At 44.3% G+C, this 11412-nt stretch overlaps 1 protein-coding gene across 1 annotated transcript; it reads right to left on the bottom strand.

Moving 5' to 3' along the window:
• Positions 1-5084: 5084 nt before the first annotated feature.
• Positions 5085-10871, bottom strand: CISH (cytokine inducible SH2-containing protein). The gene is made up of 3 exons (XM_009581644.1): positions 10825-10871; positions 6049-6272; positions 5085-5587 (listed from the first exon to the last, which is right to left on the bottom strand). The coding sequence occupies exons 1-3, from the start codon at positions 10869-10871 to the stop codon at positions 5085-5087; spliced, it is 774 nt and encodes a 257-aa protein (XP_009579939.1).
• Between the last annotated feature and the right edge of the window lie 541 nt (positions 10872-11412).

Here is an 11412-nt window from a genome sequence, read left to right as displayed (position 1 = left end):
GTGAGTTGGAAGATGTTACTTGGCATCCAGAGTTGCTCTGGCACATCTTTACTGGCACATCTTTACCCCATGCTCCAGACCTTTGGACTGTTGATGAGTTCAGGGGTGGGGAAGAGGATAATGCGTTTCCGTGAGGATTGCAAGTGTTTCAGCAGTCATTAGGGAGAGACAGGAAATGACTCTGATAATTGGCTTCTGACAGATTTGAACATGAGAACATGATTCAGCAGAGCAGAAGAGCCATACGTACAGTGTCCAGTTAATTTTGGTTTTAATTTTCTTAATTTCATAGATAGCAGGTAAGACTGACAATGGAATTTGGACTAGAAATGCCATGTAATAGGTCGATAGCTGGAAACATCTGATCATGTACGTCATAAGAGAATTAAATACACTCTGCTGATTCACTTCATTTCTTGCTTGTTCATCTTGCTTGCGCTGAGGGAAGTTGTGCACTTGAGAGGATCTGGGGAAAGGAGTAAGATTTCAGTAAGTTTGAGAGGATAGGAACATGTGCACATAAATGGGTTATTTTTCCCTTGCCTGTGTTGCTGTTTCAGAAGGCTGATTATTTAAGACAGAAAATGATACCATATGTGCCTGACAAACTGCAGGGTATTTCTGCTGTGGCAGTGAGCCATGGTAGCATGGTTTCAGTCAGGATTTCTATTCCCAATCCTACCAGTCCACTTTTCAGACTCTCAGTGAGGGCTCCACATCCATGTTTCTATCTGTAGTTAGAAACTACAAAGCAAGAGAGAATCCAACCAAATTGTCATGCATTGGCTCAGCAAACTATACAGGTGTCGCTGGGAGAGGCATTGCAGCTGTACTTCAGTGATTATAAAGGTCAGTATGCATTTCCACGAATGCTCCTGATTCCAAAGATGTGGAACTCAATTGCAGAAATCAGTTCAGTCAGCACAGAGGTTTGGCGCAGGAGTTCTCAGAACACGAACCTGTTTGCTTTTACAAAATGTGCTGAAGATGCAGGAGTGGGAGTCGTTAAGATAACAGCCGATGCAGTAAAACCATGTGTAACTGCAGTTATGTATTGGCTTGACTCATGCCAGTCATTGCTGCCTTCAATCTGCGGAAAGGGAGCAGCAGGGGTTCATATATGTAGCTAGGGGAAGAGTTTAGCCCAGCTAAGAAATTAAGAAATTACTTAATAATGTATAAGAAATGCTGCATCTTTCTTTTCAGTATTTTGCAAGGTTTTCAAAGTTCCCTTTTAAAGACAGATGCAGCCTTTCCTTCCTTTTGTTTTCATTTTTCCACTTATTTGATTGTGTTTTGTTTCTACCCTGTCTAGCTCGCGTTCCGCACGTCCTGTAAAACCAAGAGGGATGTTACTGTTTTTGTTTAACAGCTTAAACTTGGGCAGATTATTCTGTTGCCAACATCTCTTGGTTGGTGTGCAATGGAAATCTACCCATGGACTCACGTTGATGAGGTTGTGGAAACAATGTTTGCTAGTGAATGCCAGCCCCATGACTGGCATAGAAAGGACAGCACGTGCTTCAGGAATACTTTAAAGCAGTATTTTGGACTTTGAAGCCAGCAGATTCAGAAAGGGAGAATGACGGAGAGGAACTAGTTGAGCTTCTGTTTTTTTCTGAGCATGTTTTATTGTTTCCAGTGGTTGAGCGCACGCTGTGCCTTGCTTTGGGCAGGATGGCGGGACTGTGGCATGAGCGTCTCTCCTGGGAAGTCAATGCACAGGGGCCACAGTGGAGTCATGTGCCAGTAGTGGGGTTCCCTCAGTGCATTCCCTGCTTTTCACAGAGGCAGGACAGATGGGGTGGCCTCTGTCTCCCTCTGACACCGCAGGGCAGATCCAGCTCCCCGGCAGTTTCCCCGCCTGCTGTGTCCGGCACGTGAGGAGATGAGAAGGGGAAAGGGTGCTGGGCCAGACTGCAAATATGGGGAGACTGAGGCCCAGCGGCAGCAGAACATGGGAAAAAGCTGATGCCGTGAGCCTCGCATCCGAAGCATGGTCTGCCTTTCATGAACTCATCTTTCAATACTACCGCAGGCAGAATTTTTCTTTGGGGCCAACTTGAAGCCTGCTGTAAACAAGTGGCCAAACTTCCACTTACATTCCATCTCCTTTCCCCTAGATCGTAATGGTTTTCTATGGCACACAGAAGCAATATAAAAATCATTCCTGTGTTTTTCTGCATCATTAAAGAACGTTCCTTAAGCCCTTGGTAACTTGGGACTTGGGGTCTGCCGCTGCTCGTCTGTGTGCAGTAGAAACCAGGCCCACACTGATGATGATTTTGGTGTTAACTCTCCCAGTATCTGAAGGGCTTTTCTTTTTGTTAAAGGTTTTGTGTCTTCTTTGAAAAAAAATGGTCAAGAGTTTGTCTGGTCTTCTTGGGGAGAATTTCTGTGAATAGGAAATGAATTAATCCATTTGGATTTTACCAAAAACTTCTACATCGAGTGGATTTAAAATATATTTAAAATGTTTATTTAAAATCCAAGTCAAATGATTTTTAACAAACTGTCTCTAGACAGAAGAAACGGACTTTTTGGAGTAACTGTATTGTTTATTCTTTGTATTGCAGTAGCACCTAGAGAACCCTATTGTGCTAGATGCGGAGCAAACATATCACAGAGATGGTCCCTGCCCATATGAGCTTACAGCCTTCAGCTTAGCCTCTGCATCGCCCTGCTGGGGATTAACCAGGCATTCATTCTTGTTACATGCTTCTGCCATTTTAGCTGGGTTCTCTTGGGGCAATGAGGTCAAACCTGCAAGCTTGATTTCCTCATTACCCCCACCAGAGAAAAGATCAAGTAGGAGGCAAACTTCAGAGAGCTGAACAACTTGCCCTTTCCCGCCGTATATTTCTCAAACTGATTTTTCACATGCTGTAGATACCAAGCCTGTAGCTGAGCCATGTGGGCTTCCTGAGATCACTGCTTCTCCTTGAAGAGCTGTGGTTTCCTTGTTCCCAGTGTCCTCAGGCAGATAGAGGTGTTTGGATGAAAGGAAGCCTTTTCAGTGGTTAATGGTTTATATTATTCTAAAAAAAAAAAAGTTTTCTTTTTTGTTTTGCCTTCTAAGTTTTCATTCTCATTCAGTACCTTCCCACGCTTGCTGCCATATGGGGCAACGGGAAAGGATATAATAAAAAGCAAACCTGACATCACACATGCACGCTGTCAATCATCAAAGTATCAAAAACAAAGCTTGCAAGAGCACAGACTTGTATAAATGTGGAGGGGAAAAAAAAAGGGACACTGACTAAGCACATCAGGCCATCTTGTCCCTTTGGGCAGCTTTAAGTTAGGGTGGAAGAAACTCCACCCATTTTTTGAGCTTGCCTCCTGGGTCACCATCCCATCCTTTTCCACCTCCTCTCTCAACCCTCAGGTATAGCTGGGATTTGTCTCTTCTAATTTACAGAGCCTTAGAGAGACAGTCCCAGGGAGGGATGAGCGAGGAATCCTTAACATTGGTTCACGCTTGATCAAGTTATGGGGTCTTAGGGGCAAAAGAAGCCAAAAGATAATTTCTCTGGACCTGTCTGTTCCCTTCTTTACTCTCACTCAGTGGCATGGACTGGCTCCTACAGGCTGGGAAGGTGATGGGATCATGTGAATGAAGAGGAAGGGGCAACTTCTCTGTCTATGCTTGTTTTTAGGCAGATCCCATCTGCTGTTTATCCCTCCCATCTGCAAAAGAGCAAGGGAGAGCCATTGTGCTTCGTTTGCGGGGGTGTGAAAGGAATGGGGTGCGAAAAGTAAACCTAGAGCAAAAAATCTAATTAAGGATAACAAACACGCAAGTCAGAGAAAGGGAGAAGAGAGGTCTGGACCTTGGCAAACAGAGAAGTTGAATTGTGGTTTCCAGTGTGTGCTAGAGCCTAGCTCTGATTGAAGCCACGTGGCTTGTGAATAATGCGGGCAGAAGCAGAGCAACTGGCAGTTTGGCATTGTGTTAGAGAGGAAGGACAGCTCTTTCTGCTGAGGTGTGTCTAACTTGTTACCCCCCAGAAATAAATAAATAAATATCCTGAAGCTCTGTGTGTCTTTGGTGCAGCTCAGCAGAGCTGTCTCTGAACCCCTGGTCAAGGAGACCTTGTTCTTGCCCTACGTCTCGCAAGGCAAGGGCAATGTTGGGAACAGCACTTTCAAAACACAATGCAGAGTGCTCTGAAACCAAATCCCTCTGCCTGCAAATAAGAAAATTGGGTTTCTTATTACTTGTTTCTAAATGTTTTGTCACAAACTTCCTTTGGAGATGGGGAAGATGAAAAAAAATGGGATGAGTGCTCCCTGGCCCAAGCTTAATATCCAGAATCTCTACTTCGAGGTCTCAAGGAAGAAGGGCTTCCTCAAAGAAGTCTCCTGTCCACCACCTATGACGCACCATGCATCTCTGGGAGATGCACAAGCTGCCACCAATGTGCTTTGAGGTTACGACACCCAGCCCCCTGTAGCTAAGGAAGAAAAAAAAAATATTCTTTACCTCCGTAGAGATGGGTCTAGATACAGTCATCTGAGTCCCACGTACCCCAGAAGTCTGGGGGAGCTTGGATGTGGACTCCTGTGACCTGTTACAGGAACAGGCTCAAACAGGTACTATTTGGATGTGAATCCAAATCCAAATTCCCACAGATTTTTGGCTGCGAGCCTTTATTCTACCTCTAATTCCACAAAAGAAAAAGAAACAACAAACAATAAAGTAAAAGGTGCTTTTAAAATACCATGAGGAGAGAAACTGCCATGGAAATAAATAGCAAAAATAACAATGTTAACATTTCTGGTGTCACAGCAACTCTGAAATTCAAGTAGTGTGCACATGCCTACAGCACTTTCTCACAGCCACTGTCGGCGCAGCCTGAGGTTCAGAGCTCAGATTGTGTCACGTTGTTCACTGAAACAACCAACTCCTCCCTGGTGCTGGAATGGATTTAGAGAGAAGGGGAGAGGAAAGATGGATGCAGTCTCTGCTGATAATCAGGTCTTTACTGTGCCCACCTGATACTGCACTTTAGTGGGACAAAGATGCAAAGTTCTCTTATTTCTGTCCCTGTCTGTCATGCCTGAGATATAATGGCCATGCTTCAGAGTTGGAAAGGGTATTGCTTCAAATAGTCCCCCATCCGCCTAGGTAGAGGGAGCTGGTCCACGTCGGCTGTAGACTTGTTAATCCGTAGCCGGCACAGGTGCTGTAGACTGGGGATGTTGTCTTTGCGGCTGAGCGGCCGGATGAGTTTCAAGTGTACTGCAGCTGCTGCCATCTCTTTTTGCATGGGAGGTAGAGGAGACGGAGGCGGGTAAGGAGCCTCATTCTTGCTTTCCGTTGTGCAGGACATGACATAATGCTGGATAAGACTGACCACATCTGGGAAGGCCAGGATGCGAGGTTTGGACAAGTAGTTTGAGTCTAGCCGGAACTTGCTGTCAGTGTATTCAATGCGCACGTTGGTGGGACCTCGATTGGTCTTGACGGAGAGTGTGAACAGGTAGCTGGGGTGGGTGCTGTCCCGTACCAGGAAGGTGCCCTCGGGCATCTTTTGGAGATGCTGCTTGGCCTCACTGGCAGTGATAGATCCCCAGTACCAACCTGGAAAAGCATCCCAGAAAGAACTTGTCAGGGAAAGAATGTATTAAAGGACTGGCAGTGTATTTAGAGAAGCCTCAAAGCCTACTGAGTTCAGGGCTTGGGAAGTAACCAGGGTTTCCTACCTATGCTTGTCATTGCTGTGCTGGGGTTTGGGATGGGAATGACTACTTCTGCAGCTACTGCAGTTTACAGAGAAAGAGGGGCCTTTTTGCAATTCTTTCTCCTGATTCAGTTACAAAAGACAAAGCTTTTGCTTACACTAGTAATAAATTACTTCATGATACAAGTTTGTAGAGACTGAAAATACACTTGCTGTGTCCACAAGAGTCAGCCATGGCTGTGACACAACCAGGTCCCTATCTGAAGTGGGATCAGGAGATTCTTCCTGGAGCTCAGATTGCAGAGTTGACTCCCTATCCCTATAGCCTTCTGACCCCTTGACCTTGTGACTTGAGCCTTACCAGATTCTCGCAGATAGGAGAAAGTTTTTGCAATGCAGAGAAGGTCTTCTTCAGGGTCTCGTGTCTGAGGTGGGTTGCTGTCTGGAACTGGTGCTGCAAAGGCAGGCGCGGACTCCTGGAAGGCCATCACTGGGAGAGGCTGCATGATCGGCTCTGACAAATCCACTGCAATGCCCCTGAGTGACAGTCTCCTGATCTTTTCCTCCGCCAGCAAAGGATAAGGTCTGAAATGAAGGGCATACTCTGCTATTTTTTCTTGCTTTGAAATAGGTTGCAGTGTCTGTTCAGTGCATGCTACATTGTACTACAACATGTTATCTTTTATAAACAGATCCTCAATATGATTATGTTTCAAACAGAGAGAGGCAAGGGGGGAAAAATTACACAGCTAAAGATGAGCCCTTAGAAAGAGGGAGAGAGAGTTGGCCTCTTTCACCGTGTAAAAGGTGGCCTATCTTGCAATTTAGGTTGATTTGAAACCTGGTGGTTTTAGATGTTGCCTTTTAATATGTAGTTTTAGAGGCAGTAAGGTTCATAGCATTACAGCTTCACTTGCATCATTACAATGTTGGAGCATTTATTTTTCTGCCAGTGGATTTATTAGTCATTTACCATAATATAATTAGAAGCAGAATGGGGAATAGCTTGTGTTTTGTCCTACCAGCTTACTGCTGAAGGTTGACCTGATCCTAAATGTGTCTGTTAGAACTCAGGGTGAGCTCATCTTGTAGTAGAATAATGCGAATTCTTGTTTTAGCCAAGCCTGTGCACTACACAAACCCTAGTGTTCAACGGCATGACAGAGATCTCAGTGCAACTGTAATCCCTGCAGGATTACAGCAGTAGGAGGTTCTGCCATGACTGGGCTGCTATGAACATTAATCCCTCTGTGGCCTAAAGAGAGTGTTAGTGTAGCCATTCAGCATCTAAGTGCAGTTTCACAAAGCCGGGAGCTCTCATGGGCCATGGGTGCTCCTTCTCTGCAGCATGGAGATTCCTAAAGGAAGGCAGAGCTCCAGGGGGAGGATGGATGTTGGGGCCCGGGGAAGTCTTAATTCTCAGGCAATCTCCTGAGCAAAAACATTAGTTTCTGTCTTTTCTTCTAGGCTCTTTGCCTTTGTGTGTCCTGTACTGCTGCATGTCCTGTGTTATATCCCCCACATGCACTCACTTGCTTGAGACCTTCTTTCAGACACGTAACATAAAAGATGAGTTTCCAGAGAAATAAAACACAGTCCTCAAGAGAGGAAGCCGTCAAGAGATGGTCACAGCACCACTGGAGCTGATGGTGATTGCAAAGGCAGCAGCCCCCTCCTCCCACATCACTGAAGAGAGAAGCGGAAGGAGACTTTGAAGTCATAAGCACTTCCCTTCTGATCTTCCTCCTATTCTATGCTTTATGTGAACAGTGACACTTTAGGTACATACATACATGTGTTGTAAACTAATCTGGGCCTGATCATAGCTGCAATCCACCTTCTCAAACTGCCAAGTCTCAGGTATGGGACAGGGAGCAGGAAGAAGGGATTTGGGGGAAAAGTAGATTAAAGATAACCTGAAAAGGACTTCACAGTGATTTGTGAGTGAGAACCACGATCAGTTCCATGACTCTGCATTTCTAATAAAACCACGTAGGTTTGGAGTAAGGTTTTTGTAAAACCACTGGTAAAATTGAATCTATGGAGAAATGCTTTTTGCCTGTGCAATACATGGCAAAACCCCACTGTTCTGTTGGTATTTAGAAAAGAACATTCTTCCTTTTTCCATATGTCAAATCACATTTCAGAAGCAGGATGTCTACTTGGCATTCATGGCATTTGATCCTCATTTCTTAATTTCTATTCATGGGTAGGAAGCCAAACCTAATAAAAGTGATTGCTGGCCCTTATCTTCACCAGGCACCCTTGATCACAGGGACTGCGTTTTCAGTGGCTTTCACAGAACAGTGGATCTGACTATACTTTTATACCTGGAGATCACTGTTGGAAACCCTCTGAGTTCTCTTTTAAGTCCCACCTGAGCTACATTTGTAGGTGTTGAGGGCTGCACTTTTAAAGATATTTGGATGTCTCCCTCTTAATGTCATGGTCTTCACAAATGTCTAGCTACCTGCCTCCTTGGGGAAAGGAGATTGCTGATTCTCTATTTCCCCCCTTTTTGAGCAAGGAGGACTATAAACCAGATCCTTCACTGTACTGAACCTAATATAATAGTTCGCGCTGTGCAATGAGGGCATTACACAGGACTGTTGGCAGAGCATTCTCTCTCAGGTGCCTTATACCGACTGTTCACTGAGCTGAAAATGACTGTGACCAATGTTAAGTAAAATCAGTCCTGCACTGCTCACTGCCCACTCGCTCCCCAGAACTTGAATACTGCAGTCCAAATTCCAAATCTCTCTGAACTTATTTTCTCCTGGAAAGTTTTTCTGGCTTACCCTTTGGGAAGGGTTTAGAACACAAAGAAAACTTTTCTCGTTCCTAGCATGAAACTACTTTTTTAATTTTTATATACCTAGTTTGGAGAGGAAATTGGGAATTGGCTAAGAGCCTGGGAAGGAAGGGAGAGATAGCGAAGCTACATGGGGAAATGTACTCCCATTTCATTGCAGAAAGTTGTTAATTCAAGGGCTGTACCAGTTCACAGTTCGGTCCTCCAAAAGACACATCAACTATGTGAATTGGTCAGTAGGTTTCTTTTACAGAGCCACTGTGGGTCTCTCTGATGCAGAGCCCATGTGCTTGACGTGAGGTTTCCCACTGTGCTCGCTCTCTGCTGCCTTACACTTTCTACCACCTGAAGCTGAAGGAGCCCAAACCCTATGCAGCCAGAGAAGGGCCATGCTTATACTCTTCCTATTTTCCTTCCATATACCTGCCTTATGCCCCTCTCTCCCCCTACAAAAAGTCCTATTGCAGCTGTAGTCTCAAAGGAGCACGGTGGGATTAGAAATTCTCATAGACCGGGAGGTGCTGATGCCCTAAACAACTTTGTACATAGGTTGAAGAAAAAAGAGCTGCTGCTGTGACCAGAGCAGCTCCAAGCACAGGAAAGGGAGAGCAGAGAGATCAGCCAGTAATGGCAGACTACAACTTTTAATGCAAGTACATTTGCAAGAGGGATAAGAAGAGTTTGCTGGAATAAGGACATGTTGAAAAAGGTATGCTGACATGAAAAAGTCAGTCCTTTAATGGGACAAAGTAAGTATTTGAAAATAATTAGTGCTTGTAAGAAAGAAAGTAGAGGAGAGACGTGGAGGATCAGGACTGAACAGAGTGAAGTGTTAGTACAACAGCTGCGATGAGGAGGAAAACAAATATATAAAATTTGACATGTCTAGCTGGTACTCTGTGTGGAGTCTCAAATGAAAGAGCAAATAACTTCCCTGTGCTTTGGCAATTAGTGTTTCAAAAAGCCTTGGAAAGCCAAAAAAGTTCAAGAGAATCAGGTATGTCTGATATCATTTAGTGTTAGCTTTGCAGTTACTTTGCTGATAAGCTAAAACTTTGTAACACAGTACAAATAGTACAAGAAAAAGTGTGTCGAGCTGTTATCCCTTCCATCAGCCACGTCCCAAGACTCCCAGGGGAGCTTGGTCTGAATAGGAGGCAGAATATGGAGTCTAGGATATACGAAATCCTGGAGGATAATGAAAACTGAGAAATAAATGGTCATAAAAAAAGATATTAAGAGACAACCACCTACACATCTGGCTACGTAACGAGTTCTTAGTGGGTGAAGGGAAGCAGTAGCCCTGGAGAAAAGCTTCAGATAAGGGTTTCACAAAACCTAGGTTGAAAAACAAATTCCCTTTGCCATGGCTATAGGAACGGCAGCAGTAGACTGAAAATGAGAGCGAAAACAAACCCACTTGAGTAGTAGGAAAGTATTGGTAAGCACGAGCACTGCTTGTCTGTGGAACAGATTTTGGGGGGAAATGGCAGAAAAATCCCTGTGCTTTAGTCATTTAAAGCAGACAAGGCAAATGCATTGCCGCTGAGGGCAGGAGGGATGGGCAATATGACATTACGGCTCAGGCTGAAACAGATGCTGACACTTTCCAAATAGGCAGCACGTGTAAAAATGCTGAATGATTCCTGCAGACCAGGTATTTACGCATGTTGATGACCTGAGCTGATCATACAGACACTGAAATGCCAACACACCGGTGCCAGACACCGCTACCAGAGAAGGGACTTTGATGTTACCTGTTTTACTGAACAAAGGTGGTGTAACAAAGGTGGTGTAAAGTATGGGTAAGTCTGTATATATGTACATATATTTCATCTTACCCGTAAAAGCAATAGAAACAGGAAATTAGGTGTTTAGCATAAATATTTACTTAGAAATCGACAAAAACGTTGAAGTCCAGGGAAGTTTTTCCCTGTAAGCAGTTTGTTTCCACCAGGACATTAGAGAACACCTACGGTCTCGAGTTTGTGTCCCTGCTGGTGTTGCACACACACCACTGAACAACACATCCAAGTTTTTACTAATTTTTACTCCCCCAAAGACTTTGAATACCATGTAGTTTTTCAGCAATAGAAAACATGGAAATCAGGAATACTTTATGGTCTTATGATTTTGGCTGTGGAATTTAAAAAGCAGACACATAGCACACACATGCAGAACTTAGCACTCGGCCAGCGTCAGTCATTCCCGTTCCATTACAATCACACATGGCAACGCACACGAGCTGAAAAACTGTCCCAGAGAATCTTACTAATTACAATTATCAAACCACAGCTTTTAAAAGAAGGCTGCAAAGTATCTTACCCCTGAACACAGAGGATCATGTCACTCCTGGACCAAGGGAAAAGCATTAAGTCTTCAAGAAGGTGGGAAATGCTTTCTCCTTGTCTCTTTTTTTCTTCTCGTCTCCTTTTTCTTTGCTTCCCAGAAGGAGCAGGCTAGTTCCAGCCTCGAGTTAGGGGTTCACGGTGAGAGAAGGCTGGAGAGTCCCAGCAGACCCTTTCCGCAGTAGGTTGTGTTTCAGACACAGAAAAAGCCAAGCAGAAGGCGAATCAGACTGTCCGAGAAAGACTCTGCGGATTGTTTAGCAACTTTGGCCAGGAAAACGCGTGCACTTTCAGTGCTTTAGAAAATAATGTATTCTTGTTCTGCTTTTCAGAAAATGACGACGAAAAAAGTTTTAAAAATAACCAAAGAAAAGGGAAATTATGTATGTTTAAAGAGGAAATATTCTTCCTTCAGAGCAATCTTTTAGAAAAAATATTCAGAGCACTCTGAAATAATAATAAATAGATACCAATAAATAATATCCCCCCGAGTGCTTGGGGGCAGAGAGCCGGGAGCGCAGCAACCCGCTTTTTCACTGACTCCAGAAGTAATGAAGCTCCGAGA

The sequence above is a fragment of the Fulmarus glacialis genome, unplaced genomic scaffold, assembly GCF_000690835.1.
Source record: "Fulmarus glacialis isolate BGI_N327 unplaced genomic scaffold, ASM69083v1 scaffold25487, whole genome shotgun sequence".
NCBI lineage: Eukaryota > Metazoa > Chordata > Aves > Procellariiformes > Procellariidae > Fulmarus > Fulmarus glacialis.
The sequence above is the reverse complement of the archived record's forward strand: the minus strand, read 5'-3'. Positions and strand labels throughout refer to the sequence as shown.

Coding starts and splice junctions, on each gene's coding strand:
- CISH (XM_009581644.1), bottom strand. CDS start 10,871: ATGCTTTTCCCTTGGTCCAGGAGTGACATGATCCTCTGTGTTCAGGG. Junction 6,273..10,824: donor ATGATCCTCTGTGTTCAGGG/GTAAGATACTTT, acceptor CCTTCATTTCAG/ACCTTATCCTTTGCTGGCGG. Junction 5,588..6,048: donor CTCCTATCTGCGAGAATCTG/GTAAGGCTCAAG, acceptor ATGCTTTTCCAG/GTTGGTACTGGGGATCTATC.